At 41.2% G+C, this 20,020-nt stretch overlaps 1 protein-coding gene across 1 annotated transcript in view; it reads left to right on the top strand.

Moving 5' to 3' along the window:
* The first annotated feature begins 6,188 nt into the window (after positions 1 to 6,188).
* LOC130853639 (cytochrome P450 2C18-like) overlaps positions 6,189 to 20,020 on the top strand; it is a 45,228-nt gene continuing 31,396 nt past the window's right edge. Inside the window, exons 1-5 of the mRNA XM_057735837.1 lie at positions 6,189 to 6,430; positions 12,489 to 12,651; positions 12,822 to 12,971; positions 15,749 to 15,909; positions 18,750 to 18,926. Coding sequence (XP_057591820.1) covers positions 6,263 to 6,430; positions 12,489 to 12,651; positions 12,822 to 12,971; positions 15,749 to 15,909; positions 18,750 to 18,926 — 819 coding nt within the window. The 5' untranslated portion in view covers positions 6,189 to 6,262. The remainder of the gene's footprint in view (positions 6,431 to 12,488; positions 12,652 to 12,821; positions 12,972 to 15,748; positions 15,910 to 18,749; positions 18,927 to 20,020) is intronic.

Here is a 20,020-nt window from a genome sequence, read left to right as displayed (position 1 = left end):
CCCCTTACATCCGATCCAGTCAATGTCCATAATTGTCCTAAAACAATACTTTTCTGATTTCTACTACTATACATTAATTTTTCCCTTCCTTGAAATTCATATACGTGGAATAACATAGCCAGTTTCATGGCAGCGGTTCCCAGAGTAATTTCTCCCTTACAGAGAAGAACGACCCCAGAGCCCCATCTGCCCCCTCTATCGGGCTCTTACTCACCAGGAAGCAATATTCCTCTGTCGTGATTATCTCAGGGTCAGGCAACAGGCGACTGGGGGCAGTACCTACACCCTGGAGCCTGCTGAAATTATTCAAACAGCTAATCTTAGGCTTGGTAATTGGACCTACCCTGCCTCACCCACTCCTTCCCATGAAAACCAAGATGAAGGCTTTTGCCCATGCTTTCCCTTCACCCCACTTCTGCCTCCTGACCAACCAAGGTGCATCCGCACGTGGCCCTGCCGGGTGTGCAAGTGCCTCCCGTGTCCAGGGAGCTGTGAGCAACAATTTCTTCCTTCACGACAGCCGTTTCTGTGTCTGTGCGTCTTACCACACCCGATTAAAACAAATCCTAGGTACATCTGAATGTACGTGTTGATAGTTTTTACAAGTTCAGGTTTTCAACATATAAATTCACATCCTTTGTGAAGACGGAAATTTTTACTTCTTCCTTTTTAATATTCTTGTCTGTTCCCCCCTGCCCCCGCCATACTTCACTCACTAAATCCACGACCTCATGTTGAGCAGAGGTGATGAGAGCTTGCCTTGCTCTCCATAGTGTGGAGAAATGTTTCCATGTTTCACTGATAAAGACAGTGCTGACTCAAGACTCTTTACAGAGGTACTTCATCAATGGAGGAACTTTCCCTCTATTCCAATTTTGCTGCAGGGTTTTTCCATATTGAATGGGTAATGATTTTCTCCCAAACTTCCCCAAATCTACTGAGATGAATTTTTTGTTTTCTCTTTTTTATTTAGTTAACCGGAGTGGACTTAAAGTTTGTGTTTTATTTTGAAGGTTAATTTGCATTCCTGTTGACAAATGCCACTTGGTCATGATGCTATGCTTGTTGCTGGGTCAGTATATCTTGTTAAGACAATGTGAGCGTGATCACGACCGCACTGGTGTGTCATTCTCTTTCCGAGTGATGTCCTTCCCAGGTTTGGTGTCAGGGTAATAACTGACTTCTACAAAACATAGGAAGTGTTCTTTCTTCCTCTACTTTCTGAAAGCGTTGGATAAGTTTGATGTTGGTTCTTCCTTCAATTTGATAGAATTCATGAAGAAAGCCATTGAACTCAAAGCTGACTTCATGGGGTTAATTTTGATTATAAAATCAATTTCTTTTTTTCTTTAATAAATTTATTTATTTATTGGCTGGGTTGGGTCCTTGTTGCTGTGCCATGTGGGATCTTCCCAGACCAGGGATTGAACCAATGTCCCCTGCATTGGCAGGCAGATTCTTAACCACTCTGCCACCAGGGAAGTCCCTAAAATCAATTTCTTCAACCAACATGACTTTTTAGATTTTCTATTTGATCCTGTGTCATTTGCGTGAATTTTGATACTTAGTGCATCTTGGGGCTTGTCCTGAGATGAAAAGCCACACCCTTAGAGGTCTCACTCCTTGCAGTTCTTTTTTCTCAAGTAATTCCTTCTAGGATCTGTTTGATTTGGGTGGCTCTCCGAACATGTTTGTGAATTGTTTTCTTATGAAAAAACTGCCCAGACCAAATCATTGTTATCTGTGAGAAGGTGAGATAGATTACTTACTCCACCTTCATGAGAAAGTGAAATCCTCCCATCACATCACTGAACAGAAATGAAAGGGCCCCTCTTGCTCAACAGCACCGCCGCCACGGCTTCAGGATGAGTAATGGGAACAGGTCTGGGCAACAGGTTTATCATGATTCAGAGACTCTACTCATACTGGAAGCTCCCCAGGATCACAGCAGGCACTTCCTAATGTTGGACCCTGGTACAGATGGGGAACCTGAGACTCAGTGGTGGTCAGACAGTGTGCTGTTTCTCCAGACCTATGACGGCTGACACCAAGGATATGTGTCCCCTGGAGACTGTGACAGCTGCTCTGCCCTGAGTGTTTGAGGCTCAGGCTCAGGTCTGTTGATTGTAGCATGGGACTGGCCTGGGCCTGAGACTCAAGACACTGTGCCTAAATACCTGAGACTTCAGTTGTGCTCTCTGCTTCCACACCCTTCTACATGCCAGCACTGGGCATATGCCTGACTCCGTGTCAGCCCTGCTACTGGGCAAACCTGCCTCCAGGCCTCGTCCTCCAGTACCAGGGCCCCCACCCAAGCTCCTGGGGTAAGATCCCACTGAGGACGTCAGCACGTGAAGCCTAAAGACACCATCTTGTAGAGGGAGTTATATTGGGATAGCTCCATCTTTCCGATGAAGAGTTTGAGGGTCCCAGTGGCCACCAGGTCTCCTGGTGAGTTGGCACAGAGGCAAGGAGTGATCGCCTGAGGCTACCTCCCTCTTCACTGAACATCTACAATTAGTGCAGCCCCTTCCAGAGCTCCATCCAGCCAGAGAGCACTGGACATGGATGAGTCCAGTCCTGCTGGACTCCCACTCCACAGACTGCCCTCTCCACTCAATCACCGCCCATTAGCCATTTAAAAATTCAACAATAATTAACTGACCATGAAGCAATTTTCAGCTCTCTCTTGTAACACTGGTGGGTAGTCACATTAACAGAGAAAAGTATTTTTTGATTTCAAGTGCCTCTGTGGATTAAACTGCTCATAGATATTGTATTGTTTAAACAAAAATGAACTGACTCATCAAAGAAATATCTACTGCTTATTGTTTCTAGATGTATGATGTAATGGGAATGACAAATTGAATCAATCTTGAAATATTAATAATATCCAGATACAAAAAAGTAAAACCACTTGCCAAAAATGAGCTTTGCATTGCAAAAATAAATACACACAGAGTTCCACAATATTTTGAGGAAAATAAGAAATTCAGGGACATGAAAGTGTACTGGTATATTCGGATTTTTATGACTAGTGTTATGAGGGAAGCCACAGGTAACACACTTCAAATTTCAGAATGAAGGTGTCCAGGGGAAAAAAACCAGGCCATGATAGACAAAAAGAGGGACAAAAACCTCTTGGTGGAATGTGATTCAGAGGGGTGTATGGAGGCTTCCCGTGGTTGTGGCAAACACCCTCTTGCCAGGAGCTCCCCCACCTTAGACTCACAGGAAACACGGGTTGGGGAACGGAGCTGCAGGGGGAGGTCAGCCTGGCATTCAGGGGGAGGGTCTGAGGAGAGGGGAGCAGCACCCATGCACAGGTACTGGGGAGCAAATGGTCCTTGCCAGATGCTCCTTTGGGGTCATCAGATGTCTGAGGAACCACTTCTAGAAGCTCAAGCTGATTTAATCACAGGGTTTTTCTTTGTCCCAGGTTTGCAACCTCTTCTCTGTAGATGATGAAGTTGCATTCGGTTCCCTCCCAAACTCTCATGAGTCTTTAGTTCCACGGACACACTGCCTCTGTGAAGAAGAAATGGTTCTTGTCAGCTTTTCTTTTCTTTTTTTTTTTTGAGATCTTTGAACTGTTTTCTGTAGGTCTTGAGCGCGTCATGTTCATGCTGCATCAGGTCATTTGCTTCAGAACTTCCCACTTCTTGCTGCCAAGTCACGATCTGCCATGACAGCTCACTCTGAGACACTCTTCTTCCTGCTTCTGTTGATAAAGCTCAGTCATTTCATTTCCGCCCTCCTCAGGACGTTGATCTGCCCATCTGACTGAGGATTCTTCAGTCCGGGCATCTGCACGATGATCTGCCAGGTGGGCTTCTTCTTCTCTTTGTTTAGCCGTGTTGGTGTAGGATGGATAGTTCTTGCTGTTTTGAATGTCTGAAAGTGCATCAGACTTTGCTGTGTCCTCCTGGATCCTTCTGCTGGGTGGCCAACATTCTCTCCATCCTCTGACTCCAGGTTATCAACTGTGTCCACTTCCTCCAGGGAAGCTGTCAGGACTTTGATCTTGAGCCAGCATCCCACAGAGACATGACTGGACTCTACACTCAGGCTCACAGTGGAGACCCTGAGCCTTTTTGCAGTCACCCACGGTAGTTTTAATCATGGTTTAGCTTCTTCCACTTTTTTTGATAGAATTGGTTTCACCTCCCAGAGGCTGGGTCTTTTTTTTCCCCACAGGAACAGACATCAACTGTTCTTGGTCTGAATCCTGAGGATTTTCTCCACCCCCAACCCCCATGTTTTATTACAACGGATATGATGTACCTCATCACAGGGTTGAATGTGTCCAGGTCACCAGACTTTTCTGCATTTGCATCCTCTTTCCTCACAGGATGAAACTTGTCAAGAGCGTTACATTTTGCTACAGCTTGTGCCGGAACTGCTGACTGACAGATTCCTTGTCTCCTAGTAGAGAAAGGCATTTTTGATGCCTGAAAAATTCTGCCTAAAATTAAGTGAGCTATGAACACTTGAACCATCACAGCACACTCCTCCATCTTCACTGATGCCAGCAACAGGGAGACTGGGTGTCTCACTGTCAGTGGGTTCTGCCAGGAAACTCTTCAGCATTTGCTACAATTGCTCCAAGTCCACATCCCTGCCAGGAATGTGGTTCCTCCACAGTGGCTCCTGATGCAGAGGCCCTTGCAGCTGCCACCATGGCCAGCTGGACCACAGCACACGGTGGAGGTAACTGAGCTGGGTTCCGCCCAGTATCATTTCTGTAACAGGTAACTGGGGCAGACCATGCCTGCAGAAGGTTGAGTGAGCAGCACCAAAGCCATAAAAACCTCACACACCCTCCACCCTGTCTTTGGCATTTTCTTTCCTCTACTTAAACTTCTCCTTCTGTGGCCCCAGCAGGTCCATCCAATCCTCTGAGCAGGCTGTACTCTCAGCTTGGAAAGATCTTCCTCGCATTGCTAATGTGGGGTCACACCCCTTCCTTTAACAACTGTATTCACTTGTCCCTATGTTTTCAGGGCCCAGGACAGGGCCTGACCGGGATTAGGGGTCCGGTGCTCCAGGCAAGTTTGTGAGAGGAACACAGGAGTGAGCATTTGAACGAATGGAGGAAGGGGAAAGCCATCCTTTGTCATCCCTGGAGATTCACACATCGTGTTCTGCTGACTCCTCAGGCAGTTAAAACTCTGGTCGGTGCAGAATGAAGGATTGATATAATTAAAAATGTCGAACAAATGTTAATAACAGATGACCATGTAACATTAAAGAAAATTCACCATTTTGGACTCTAAAAGATCCTCAACTTAAAAAAAAATTAAATAGTGTAATGAAGATCATTTCCTGCAATCCATTTCAGGATAATTAAAAACGAAGTTTGAAGGAAATAAAACTGCTTGGAAATTTCAGAACTCTCCTAAATAATCTTTTAGAATCTTTAAAATAAACAATATTGCACAATACTTTAAAAATACTGGACTTCCCTGGTGGTGCAGTGGTTAAGAATCCACTTGCTAATGCAGGGGACCATGATGGGTATTAGAGGATATTAGTTCAAATCCCAGTTTTGTCATTTATTAGCTATGTGACACTGGACAGATCTCCTGTTCTCTATAAATTTCCCTTTCTCCATTTGAAAGAGAAAAATTAAAAATTTCTTCTAGTGCTATTTTTGAGGGGAGGAGGAGAGTTTAATGGTGAAATGTGTGTAAATTTACTTAGCTAATTACATGATACATGTTTGGACTTTCAAGATGTATGAGTTATGTTACCTGGTTTATGTTTAAGAAGCTATCATGTTAGTACGGCACACTAAAATACTTCAAAAGGCTTTCATTTTCAAGGACAAAGTATATTAGCATTTGATAAAGCATTAAAGGATAAACATTTTTTTAATATACAAGGATGGCCCTCAAAGTCATAAACCCTCAACTGGTTACTAATCTGAGAATCCAGAATGTTGAGCAACTTTTTGATTAAACCATTTACTTCACTGGCTGTCAACCACCTGGAGTGTTTAAAAAAAACTACCAGTACCTGGGCTCCACACCCGACCTGTTAGACTGGAATGCCCAGGGGGGTCATTGAAAAAAGGGCAAGGGCAAATTACACCATATTTTAACCTTTATCACAGGGCTAAAGTCCCTTCAAAAGAGAGATTAAAGTAGACCCAGCTGACTGTTCACTTTATAAGTCAGAGACACAGCTGAATTAGCAGGGACTGGCATAAAAGCCTTAGATTTCAGACTCACTGTTGTCTGAGTAGGAAGAGAAGGCACCAATGGATCTGGTTGTGGTCCTGGTGCTCTGTCTCTCCTGTCTGCTTCTGCTCTCACTCTGGAAACAGAGCTCTGGGGAAGGGAAGCTCCCGCCTGGCCCCACTCCTCTCCCAATTCTTGGAAATATCCTACAGCTAGATGTTAAGGACATCGGCAAATCCTTAACCAATGTAAGTAGGTTTTATGTTCCTCCAATGGCTTGCAAAGGGTAAGTAAATCAATGTCTAATTTTAAATAAAATATATTCATTAAAATATATTATATTAAAATAAAATTATTAAAATGTATCATTTTAAAGCAAATACTCCCTTGGAATATTACTTTTGGTCTGTCATTGTCAAGAATAGTGGAGTGCATTTTGCAAGTAGAGAAACATTTAGGTCTTTGTATGATTGGATCAAAATAATAATGTAGCAAAAGACTGGCATGTTTCTTCCCTTCTTCCTTTCACCACCATTTGCTATGATTTTTGGCTGAAGGTAAATGGTAAGGGAAATGTTTTGTGATTAGAGACTTCATTCAAAACACATCTACTATTTAAACTGTGTTTTGTTCGGAATAACCATGAAAACTGAACTTCTGTGAAGAAGCAAATTATGCCTGACGTTAAGGAAATAGCTTGGGATCAGGACAACTATGAGTGAATGAAAGAAAAAAGTAATTACAGCCATCTGGGTCATAACAAAATCCTTTTGGTTTCTGCACAAAGCTGCTGTCTGTGGCCAAGAATGAGGCAGGATGGAAGAAACTGTTCTTCTGTGAGCTGCTGCATGTCCTAGCACTGCCTCTGTGATGCTTGCTTTCTTTCTGTTAGTGATACCAGTGAATCTTAAACTGGGCCGGGTGTTTGAATCATCTGGGTGGTTTTAAAAAATGTAGATTTCTAGTATTTACCACTACTGAGACAGGATTCCCATGGGATGAGCTTTACAGGTGATGCTGAAGCAGTCAGCTAGATATTGGTACGGGACTGGTAAATTTCTTAGGCATCGGAGGTTGACTAAGCAGTGTTGAAATTTGGGTCTTCTCCTTAATAAACATTTCTCCAAAGAAGACATACAGATGGCTAGAAGGCACATGAGAAGATGTTCAACATCACTAATTATTAGAGCAATGCAAATCCAAACTACAATGAGGTACAACCTCATACCAGTCAGAATGGCCATCATTAAAAAGTCTACAAATAACAAATGCTGGAGAGGTTGTAGAGAAGAGAGAACCCTCCTACAGTATTGGTGGGAATGTTAGCTGGTGCACCCACTATGGAAAACAGTATGGAGGTTCCTCAGAAAACTAAAAATAGAATTACTATAAGATCCAGCATTCCCACTCCTGGGCATACACCAGCACAAAACTATAGGTCAAAAAAGATACATGCACCCCTATGTTCATAGCAGCACTATTCACAATAGCTTAAACATGGAAACAACCTAAATGTCCATTGACTGATGAATGGATAAAGAAGATGTGGTACATAAATACCATGGAATACTACTCAGCCATAAAAAAGAAGGAAATGATGCCATTTGCAGCAACATGGATGCAACTAGAGATTATCATACTAAATGAAGTCAGTCAGGAAGAGAAAGAAAAATATTATATGATATCACTTCTATGTGGAGTCTAAAATGTGGCACAAATGAACCTACCTACAAAACAGAAACAGACTCACGACATAGAAACCAGACTGTGGTTCCCAAGCGGGAGGCAGGGAGGGAGAGGGATGGACTGGGAGTTTGGGGACGGTAGATGCAAACTATCACATTTAGAATGAACAGACAGCAAGTTCCTACCATATAGCACAGGGAACTACATCCAATCTCCTGGGATAAACCATAATGGAAAAGAATATTTAAAAAAATGTATATATGTGTAAACTGAGTCACTTTGCTGTGCAGCAGAGATTGGCACAACATTGTAAATCAACCATACTTCTATTAAAAGAAATTTGGGTCTTCTACTTATTAACTGGGAGACACTGAAAATAAATAGAAAAGTCTTTGAACCTTAATCTCTTTATCTATAAAACAGGGTAAATAAACCTAGTTCAAGGTATTAATATGATGATTAGTAATAATCACCATCACATTTAGTCTTTCAAAACATTTTTATTGAAGTATAGTTGAGTTACAATGTTACATTAGTTTCAGGTGTACAGCACAGTGATTCAGTTTTTTTTGCAGATGATATTTCATTATACATTATTATAAGGTATTTTTTAAACGCAAATAATGGTGGGCCATTATTATTTAAAGAAAAACATCTGGGGACACACACACACATACTCCTAAAGGCTTTCAGGGGGTTGGGAGTGAGGTTTAGAACATAAACATTTTACTAAAATTCCCCAGGTGGTTCTTGATATGAATTACATTATAAATTTGAAGATAAATTATATATTGTAGATATTAAAAATTTTTAAGTCATGACATTTATGAAGGACTACTGGCAGGAACAATATAGATGTGTCTGCTAGCTTTAGCTAACGTTACCCATTTGCTAATAAACAACAGGCTCAGCTACTCATCTCAAACATGAAAAAGCAGATTCAGCCTGATATGCTATGGTACTACTTTGAATCTGTTCGTAGCACCATCTTCATAGAATACATGCTTCCAAAATGTTTGTTAGCACACTTTAAAATTACTCTGCCATCATTAAACATCAATTTTGAAATTATAGCCATCCATGACTGTAATTTCAGGTAGGTCATCTGTCCTACCTATTTCATTCTATTCTACCTTTTTAAATTTGTAAGGGGAAAGAAACCTCATAATGCACCTTTCTCCAGCATAGCAAACAAATTTCAGATTAAAAACGTGGCTTGTTATAGTTATGCACTTGCTAGTACTCATACCTTTTACAAAGAAAAACAGAGGCAAGATAGGTATAGAAAGAGAAAACCTTTTGTTGGCCCTCAAACTGAGTGAGGTTCTGAAATGTAGAGATGATCTCTGACATTTATAATGGATACCTGTATGTTCTTACCATGTAAATAAAATTGCTGGCATGAAGTGACATTAAAATTTGCCAATAAATGAGTTCTTCCTAACTTTACTCCCAGAGGAAGGTTTGGATAAACTATAGGTTTTTAACATCTAAATCTACTTTGGAACATAGCAATACAGCTTATACTGTAGAAAAGTTTTGTGGCTTTTTTCCTATTCAATTTTCATAATTGATTCAAAGTACTATTACATCTCCAATTCTGCATATGAAGATAATGACTTGCTCCAAGTAATCTCCAGGTAGTAAATGGCTAGAATTTGAACTCTAAAGCCATGCTTTACTACCTGTAAGATTTTCTAGAACAAATCTGATTGTAAACCATTTTGTGTTTGTGTTTCACTTGATCCTCGGGGGAAATAGGGGTGCTATTACCTTGATTTTGCAGATTTTAGAAACATTTCTGGAGCATCAACTTGCCTACTGAATGTAGAGTTTAACTTAATTAACTCGATTTCAAATCCTTTAAATTTGACTTGAAATTTTTTACCCCTTTTATCTTTTGGTATATTCATATAGTTATCCTCTATTTTATCTTGTTGGTTACTTAACTTTTCAAGTTCATCTCGAGCTGCGATCTGCCTGGGAACAGAATTTGAAACTTAAAGCTAAAAGTTTATAAACTTATAAAACATTGCTACTTTTTTCACTAAGTAAAACAAAAAACAAAAAGCATCGCTGTGAGTAAATTTAACTCTAGGGAACACTGGTAAGCGACTGGAAAACTGAATTAGAAACTTCCTGAAAAGTCAAGTACTGATTTTTGTTTTTTATTTTTGTAAAAGAAACTACTTCTACCGTAATTTCTAACGCCAACTATGGCTTCTTCTAACTTTTTGCCTGCTTTCAGAACTGTATTAGCTTCTTCAGCCACAACAAAAAAATCCAGATATATACACCTGATATAAAAGTACCCACAATTTCTTATACTACCTCTTTTTCACTCTTCTTCCTTGTCTTCAAAAGAGCAAGAAGGACAGGATAGGAAAGACAGCATTTAGTTTTTCATGAAGAATAATTATTAAAAGAGATTAACCCTGGAAATCATGCTTTTCTGTGGTGCTCCTTAATGTTTATGGACCAGGTAACAAAACATCCCACTATTACACAAACAGAACTAACCCATATAATAATGAAATCACTCACCCTGTGAGGCCTAAACTATACTCCATTCTCTATTGTTTGATTTGCGTAAGCCAAGATTCTAAGTTCGTATGTCTTGAGAATGAATGATGGGTAAGTTTGTTCGAACCACCGGAAGGATTTTTCATCACAGCTGAAGCCATTCTATAACGTAAAAACTCCTTTTTCCTGTTTTAAGTAACGAAAGTCCATTCTTAAGAATATGTTGTCCAACTAAAACACTCTCAGGATTTACTTGTCTTTCACACTGACTCCACCTCTCGTCATCATCCGATACCCTCGGGGACCGCCTGGAAACGGCATTGCTTTGCAGCGTGTGTCTAGGACGCTTGTCTCAGGGTCCCACCCGGTACAAACACTCCGCCAACCTCCCGCCGTCGCGGTCATGAGCCGAGCCTGCAGGCTGGGCCGGCTCAGCAGCGTGCCCATGCGGAAGTGGCCGCCCGCGGCCTCTAGGAGGTCCACCAGGTGCTCCTTTTGGTACCAGGCCGAGTTGTCCAGTACCGTGGAGCCGCCCCGGGTCGGCCCGTTCGCGAGGGGCTGCCGGTGGTGAGCCGCGCAGAGCCCCGGCGCAGGGCGCACACGTTGCCCGGCACGCGCTCCGCACGCAGCGCCCCGCGCTCCGTGGTGCCGCAGCGCGCGCGGCCCTGGCGCCATCACTTCGTGGCCCAGCCGGTGGAAGCGAGACGGGCCCAGCAGCGCCAGCAGACGCCTCACAGGCGGCGAGTCGTGGGGTCCAGGCAGCGAGTCGTGGGGTCCAGGCAGCGAGTCGTGGGGTCAAGCCGCAAGAGTCTCGGGAAAGTTGCTGGCGGGGCCGCGGAAAGAGCCCTGGGAGCTCTGTCTTCGTCCCTCTCCAGGTAGAACTCCTTGAACAGACCCCGACCGAACGCTCCCCACGGCCAGCACCCCCTGAGCTCCCGAGTGGGCCTCACACAGCCGCAGGGGCAAGACTCCAGACCCACCTGGTACCAAACCACCACCTGGGCAAGTGCGCCCTGATTTGGACGCGGCCGTCTTCCGGGTTGCCTATTACAAGTTATTGAATGTAATTCTCAGTGCTATACAGTAAGTCCTTGTTGCTTATCAATTTTAGGTATAATAGTTTGTACCTGTTAATCCTATACCCCTAATTTGTCCACACACCCCCCCCCCCCCACCCCGTGCCCCTTTGGTAACCATAAATTTGTTTTCTATATCTGTGAGTCACTTTCTGTTTTGTATATAAATTCGTGTTGTTTTTAAGATTCTACATATAGGTGATATTATGTAGTATTTTTCTTTCTCTGACTTATTTCACTAAGCACGTTATTTTCTAGGCCGAGCCAGGTTGCTGCAAATGGCAACATTTCATTCTTTTTCTTTTTTAATGGCTGAGTAATATTCCATTGTATATCATACACCACATGTTCTTAAGCCATTTGTCTGTTGATGGGCACTTGGGTTGCTTCCATGGTTTGGCTATTATAAATAGTGCTGCTGTGAACATTGGAGTGCATTATCTTTTAGAATTAGCGTTTTCCTTTTTTCTGGATATATACCTAGAAGTGGAATTGCTGGATCATATGGTAGTTCTGTTTTTAGTTTTTAAAGGAATCTCCATAGTGGCTGCAGCGATTTACATTCCCACCGACAGTGTAGGAGGGTCCCCTTTCCTCCACACTCTCTCCAACATTTATTATTTGTAGGCTTTTTGATGATGGCCATTTTGACTGGTGTGAGATGGTACCTCATTGTGCTTTTGATTTTCATTTCTCTGTTAGTGATGTTGAGCATCTGTTCATGTGCCTGTTGGCCATCTGTATGTCTTCTTTGGAGAAATGTCTATTTAGGTCTTCTGCTTTATTAAATTGAGATATGTTCCCTCTATACCCACTTTGGTGAGAGTTTTTGTGTTTTTTTAATCATGAATGGATGGTGAATTATCATCATATTTATATATAAGATCCAGAAATGTTTGAAGTTATCTACGGCAGAATAAAACATCAACAATATGATGACCATAGCAATCTTAATCATGAGCAAAACAGAGCAGATTGTGACTTCTTCTGCTAATGTTTGCATTTTCTTTCCATTTCCCAGCTCTCCAAAGCCTATGGCCCTGTGTTCACAGTGTATTTAGGCTTGAGGCCCACCATTGTGTTGCATGGATATGAAGCAGTGAAAGAAGCCCTGATTGATCTGGGAGAAGAGTTTTCTGGAAGAGGCAGTTTCCCCATCTCTCAGAGAGTTAATAAAGGACTTGGTAGGTGTGCATGTGCGTGTTCAGCATTGGAAATGGGGGTTGGGAGGATGGAAAAGAGGAACTTGAAGAACCCCCCAGCAGAGCTTGGTCCACCTGCGAGGCTGCCAAGTGTCAGTTCGCTCCTCCTTCCCTAGGGCCTCTCTCTTAGTTTCTGTTTCTCCTCCTGGTAGGGATCCTCTTTAGCAATGGAAAGAGATGGAAGGAGATCCGGCGCTTCTCCCTGATGACCCTGCGGAATTTCGGGATGGGGAAGAGGAGCATTGAGGACCGCGTTCAAGAGGAAGCCCGCTGCCTTGTGGAGGAGTTGAGAAAAACCAACGGTGGGTGATTCTGTGCTCTGTGACTGTCACCTTCACAGACTGCTCTCTCTCCAGTGACGTCCTAGGAAACATTTCAGGGGCGGCCACATCTTTCACATGGGTGGTGATTGCCAGCCCTCATGTGGCGGGGGGAGAGAGAGGAAAGAACCAAGAGGGCTTTTGTGTATCTGTGCTTGTTGTGTGTGTACACCCGTGATGGTGCATATAGTGTGGATTAAAGGTCGTTTAACCCTATTCTGTCCCATACTTTTTGTTTTCAATCATTAGGTAATGAAGGTAGAAGGTTTTGAGTCTCTCTCTCTCTCTTTTTTTAGCATTAGAGAACAATGTTTTTTCCCATAGTGTAAATGTGGGTTATTTCTTCCAGAACATTTCATCAAGGAATACTTGTCAAGTGGACATGGTGGGAATGACCCTTATGGAGCATGAAACAGATGACATGTGCTTTCACTTAATTGGCCTATATTTGTATGGTCAGCTTCAGTCACGTGTCTGAGGGTTTCTTCTGAGACCCACTGCCTACTGTTCTGGCCAGTAATGATATTTGTCTGTGGTTTTAATTGCTTAGGCATCCCTTAGTGCAGGCTGCGTCAACTGTGATTTCCTTGTAAACAACTGTTTTAAAATTATCAGCTTGAGTTATTTAATGTTTCTGCCTACTTACATTGTTTTATATATTTTAAGAAATAGATGCTATAGCATAATCCTTAACGTTACATAAATACCAGGTTATAAAATGATTTATTTAAACAGATTTCAACTATTATTAATAATTCATTACGCTGCCTTCCCTATTAGATGCTTCTGTTTTCAGCTTTCTTTATATTTCTCTCCCCCTTTCTTGGTATAATAATCATGTTTTCTATTTTCTCTACTTTATGATACTTTGACATCTTGGGGGCCTTGCAGAGCAAGGGAGCAACTGCCTCTCCCAGGGTTAGCTAATTCTGAGATACAGCATCACATCTTGTCTGTGAGCATTCCTTTCATTTTCAAACTGACCTATCCAAAGCCCATAGCCCCCGGATACTTCCTTTATGAAACCCTCACACACCAAACCAATATTCTCCCTGCCCTAATCAACCCAGGGCCAGTTACAAGACAACTAAGGACCACCCCTATGGCCTAGAGCCCTCTGAAATTACCCAAACTATCCAATCCTAAACTTAGTCAGCGTACCTACCCCACCGTGCTCATTTCTTCCACGAAAACCCCAGGAAAGGCTCTGTCCATGCTGTCTCCTTGTTCCTTTTGCCTCCTGACCGACCTTTGTGCTTCTCCATGTGGCCTGTGTGCTGTGCCTCTCATCTTGGAAAGCATGAGTAATAAACTATCTTTTCAATGGTTATCATCTCCTGATCTGTTGGCCTCACAATCTGAATAAAAATAAAACCCCAGGTACATTTTGAAACAGTTGGATGGTAATTGGTAATTTTTTCCCAATTATGGTAATTTGGTAATATTTTACTCCCTACTGTCAGCTGTACTGACCTATGAAGTGCTTGTCACGATGAATCTTATTTTCAGTCTGGATTCCAAATTACCCTGCTTCGTAAGTCTCTCTCAAATGAAAGGAGAGATTAAAAATCAGATTTTAGCTGTCACACACATAGAAAGAAATCTTAAGGTCTTTTCAAATTATCCCCTACCTTCTAAAGTAAAAGTTTTTCTGAAAGCTTAGTGCCTTGGCATGGTTCAGCTGAAAAGGAGCCTGGCATAGGAGCAGTTAACTAAACAGGTTTCCTATTACTTAATTTTCTATCATTTCTTCACAACACTTTGATTCAAGTCACCCTTATTACATATATGATGTGGTTAGCTTTTTTGCATATAAGGTTTATAGATCATTTGATTATAGAAATTTCGTATAAATATTGACCACTAGAAAAAGAAAACTACTTTTCCTCTGCTTTAATTTATTTATCTGTAAAATGATGGAATTGATGTAAATTCAAATTAAAAAATTTGTAACAACATACGGTATTCTGTTGATGGCTATACATAGCAATATCCTGGAATTCCACAAGAGGACATGTTCTGTCCAAATAAATTAAATGTGAGGCCTGATTGGTGATGAGGGACACTATTTCTTAGAACAGAATGTTCCTCCCCTCACTCCCTCCCCATACTTAATCTTTTTTGTTTACCCTGTGATTTACGTTTGAAATGAAGAATTCGTATTTACTTTTATTTTAGGTAAACACGTCTATCTTACAACTTGTGTTCATTCGTATTGGTTTTCTTCTTGTACAACATGGACAGCTTTTGCTTTTTTTCATTGTTCCATCAAATACCTGAATTTTTCCTTAATCTCTCACTCTCTTTAATCTTTTCCTTTCCTGATTCCGTAAGTTGTTTCTTCAACTATCCGTTATATCTCTATATAAAAGTTTTCCAGGTTCCTATTTCTTCCTTCCTTGTAATTGTCTGCAGGTTTACCAGACAAACGTGATTTTGCACTGATAGATAACCTGAATTATTGTTTTAAAAAACTGACCCTTAAAAATTTTTTGGTTCTAAAAAACAAACCAGCACCTTGACTCAAGGCAGTGATGTAAATGGAGTATTTGGAAAACTATTATTAAGTAAACTAGGATGGAGTGGTCAATTTATGTTTAAGGGAACAGTGGTGTGTTGATTTTAAGCAAGCTTAAATTTTTGCTGATAAGGGAATTTCTAGGTAGGTATTGCTTCAGAGATTCTAAAATTATGTTATCCACAACAAAGTTTTGTATTTATGTTTTAATGGTGTTTTGTAAATCTTTTCAATTCTTTAGGGTCACCCTGTGATCCCACTTTCATCCTGGGCTGTGCTCCCTGCAATGTGATCTGTTCCATTATTTTCCAGAATCGTTTTGATTATACAGATCAGGATTTTCTTAACTTGATGGAAAAATTTAATGAAAACTTCAGCATTATGAGCTCCCCATGGATCCAGGTGTGGTCAAGATCCTCTCTTTCTGAGAAATAGTTTATGCTCTTTTCTCTAAGTCCAAAATTCTATCTGGACCAAGCTGTGAAGTCAATCTTTGAAAACTGGACATTTTGGATATTATAGTGTGGTAACTCTGGGAATCAGATTCTCCCCTTTCTATTTTTGTTTTTTGTTTCTCTGAGTTCTCCGACTAGGGTTCGAACCTCCTGCGTTGGAAGCACGGAGTCTTAACCACTGGACCGCCAAGAAAGTCCCTGTAGTTTTTTCTGTTTGTTTCTTGTTTCCACAAGCTGTAGCTATTTGTTTATTTGGTAACTTTTCTAAACTATTTTGGTAAAGTTTTTTTTTTGTCTTGTGTGGTCACTGGAATCTCTGTGCCTTTAGCTTATGTTCAGCTACTGTTTGGATAGAGATGTGCTTTCTTTTTTTTTTTAATGATATATCTTTTGCTTTTCTTTTTTTCATTCTTTTAAGCTGAGTGACAGAGTCTTTAAATTCTATATTGCTTTACAATATTCAAAAGTTTCACACACATGATTTCGTATAGTCCCAGAATAACCATTTTTTCCTGCTCTGCACCTATCTTGCCCCTCCCTCTTTCCGCTCCCCTCTGGTAACCACTAGCTTGTTCTCTGTGTCTGGAGCCTATGAATATCCATGTCCTTGAACGTGAGGAGCCAAAAAAAAGGTGATGAGAAAGAGAAGGAGAGAGAGAGAGAAAGGGAGAGAGGGAGGGAGGGAAGAAGGAGGGAAGGAAGGAAGGAAGGAAGGAAGGAAAGAAGCTAATAACTCTTCTAGATTGGCTCTGTGCATGTGTGTAGACTTTTAAATTTCTCAGCATACAGGGGTGCTTTTGAATGTCCTAGTTTCCCAAAGGCACTCCCTCCCCAGCTCTTCTTCCTGGGGTTTGGCGCTGTGTTTTGTGCCTTGACTGTCATCTTTTGCCCCAGATGGCTATGGGTTGTTCATTAAGCTTGCAAGGTTTTTGAGACATCCTTGCTGCCTTTCCACCCTAAGTTCCAAGTTAAATGAAACAAAAACAGGTGCCTGTGTCAGTCTGTCCGGTGGCCCCAGACAGGTGAGGACACAGGAACACAGTCTTTGTGAGTGAGGTCTGCTGTGGTCCCTCTGGAACCAGGAACCAGGCACCAACAGCACATGCTGCCCTTGTTAAGACCACTGCCAAGCTGAGGAGGGAAGTCAGACAAGGGCCGAAAAAAAAAAAAAAAGGAAGAAAAAAAGAAAAAAATAAGCCACAGATCTTTCCTGCCATTTTTTAAGTTGATTCTAGCAGTTTTTGCTTGACTCTCTGACATTTTTTTTTTAGCGGGATGGGCCTTTAGAGGTGTCTGCTGCATCATTTTTGCCGATGTTATTCTGTAAGTGAATGCTTGAACACAGCAGTCCTGCCTTAGTGTCATAGAGTGAAATATGGGAGAGACGGCTGAGCCTTCGTTTTACAAAGAAAAGAAATGCCTGGATAGAAAGCTGGAATTCAAGCCCATTGGCTCGTTAGCCAGTGGTTTTTCCATTGCCCCCCAAAGCCCAGTTTCCATAAACTACTTTGGTAACTGCCCAAAAGCATGGCCATAGCACTCAATGGACATCCAGACCTTTGCTGAAAGGTTTCCATTGCCCACAAGGCTTGTCCTCCAATCATACTTAGTGATTTTTTCATCACATTACTTAGCAGAAATATCCTAAGTTAGGAAGGAAGAGAATATCTCTTTCTAGAAGGGAGAATATTTGTGAATAGAGATGTTGCCAGGGACACTGACTGGGGCAGGGGTGTTTGATGCTTCATTTGGGATCCTAGCTGACAGCACAGTTGGGCTTAGGATGACAAAATGATTGGTTTTATGGTGTATGAATCTTAAGCACCACAGTTTTGCCCTGTGCTGAGCTGATACATCCTGTACTCTGCTGACATAAAATCACGTGATCTTAGAAAAGTCACTTACCTGCTCTGGTGCACAGCTACTTTATCCATAAAATTCCAAGTTGCATTTCATGCCATTTTTGCACCCCTCTGAATTATAAGATAGTGATTCTATTCCTGAGGCTGCTTGATAGTAGTAGAAATAGCAGGGAGTGGCTTTGTGCTCAGTATCAGGTTACCCAGACTTCATTAACCTCTGTCCTCATCTACAAGATGTGAATCATAGTAATTCATCTTGTTCTGTACTTTGAAGATTGTAAGGAAGAATTAATTTAAAAAATGAGAGAATTGACGTAAATATACTTTAATACCATAAGGAGGAGGTACGAGTGTAGGAAATTACTATCAACTTTCATCATCTGGTCAGAGTTTTCTCCCTTAAATATCTCTATCAGCATAACGAATTATTTTACGTGTACACTATAAAATGCTCCCCCCGAAGATAAAGACCATTTTTTACTTACTTCAGTCTTTAACCAGGGCTTGGCATATGGTATATATGTCGTTAACATATGAGGGGGAGTCAGAAATTATCTGCACTCCGGTTATATTAAAACTTCTATAAATTCTACAGCCAGAGTGCGGATAATTTTTGACTCACCCTCATATGTTTTTTGTTTAATAAATATATATATATATTTTTTTATTTTATTTTTTTTGGGGGTACACCAGGTTCAATCAACTGTTTTTATACACATATCCCCATATTCCCTCCCCTCCTTGACGCCCCCCCCTCGATTCCCCCCCACCCTCCCTGCCCCAGTCCTCTAAGGAATCTTCCATCCTCGAGTTGGACTCCCTTTGTTATACAACAACTTCCCACTGACTATTTTACAGTTGGTAGTATATATATGTCTGTACTACTCTCCCGCTTCTTCTCAGTTTCCCCTTTTAATTCTTTAAGATCTGCAATAGTTTTCCTGTTCTCATCGACTATCTCCCAGGGAGTCATAACAAAGTACTTAAAAATTTTGCTGATGTAAAAAGCTATGTTTTGGAGAAAATAAAAGAACACCAAGCATCTCTGGACATTAACAACCCTCGGGACTTCATTGATTGTTTCCTGATCAAAATGGAACAGGTAAAATATTAATGACAGATTGGTTATCTTTTTGCCTGAATTTTTTTGTTCATTGACTAGTTCTGTACTTATTGGGGAGGTTTAAATGATTAGGGAAGAAATGCTTTACTAACACTTTTGGGTGCTTATGTGTGCATGGATCTGGTTTGAGCATCATGGGAGATTTAAAATTGAATTGTTAAATGACGAGAATATGTGGACCCTGTTTGTTAGATACTAACAGGCTATCTGAGGAGAAGTAGAACATACATCTCAGGTGAAATGGAAATACAAACAAGTGAGAAACACAAAATACTGAGCCATAAAAGGAAGGTGGATGTGATCATTTCACACAGCATGTGGGAGAGTGAAAAGGAGCGGTTTAGCCTGGTGGGCTTCCTGTATGTCCTGAGGTTTGGTGTAGATCTTCAAACACTCATATTTGCAATACGTCATAGGGGAGGGAATTTCAGGTTGGTAGAATGGTGTCGTGAGAAGTTCAGAGGTGTGTTGTGGTAAAGAGACTAGATGGATGGAATAGAGAAGCCTTAACTGAGTGTAACCAAAAATAAATTTGGACAGTTGTGGAGTTGGAGGTTGATGTCTATCAAGTTACTGTAAACATGAATGTTGGCATGAAAAGTTTTGATCTGAGCAAGTAGATGTATGAGCCAGAACAAGAGTAGAATGCAAATAGTTATTGGGGAAGATTTTCCTGGGAGTTCTGTAGAATCATCTGTATGATGAGAATGGAGCTCAAGGATAAGCTGAGTTTTCTAATTTCTTTGGACTTTGGCTTGATGAAAGTCTGGACCATGGAAATGCAGAAGATTCTGAAATAAAATCAACCTGTCCATCTTGTCATATTATCAGAGATCTATAAAGATGGGTTTTAGTTAGAGGAGAGGATGAGAGCCAAATTGTAGGGACTATATGGGAAATTTCAATAATAAGACCAAATTCCCTATTTGAGAAGTTCAACCAAGGAGGGAAAATTTCAGATAGCAAATCTGAGTAGTGAATTTGAGTAGTGGTAGGGTCAAGTTTGGAAACTGTGACAAAAGTAATATAGATGCCATAAAAAACACATTTGTGTAGGGGCAGAGTTGTTCTTG

This window comes from Hippopotamus amphibius, chromosome 5, assembly GCF_030028045.1.
Source record: "Hippopotamus amphibius kiboko isolate mHipAmp2 chromosome 5, mHipAmp2.hap2, whole genome shotgun sequence".
NCBI classification, from domain to species: Eukaryota; Metazoa; Chordata; class Mammalia; order Artiodactyla; family Hippopotamidae; genus Hippopotamus; species Hippopotamus amphibius.
Note: the sequence above shows the minus strand (reverse complement) of the source record. Positions and strands in the feature narration are given on the sequence as shown.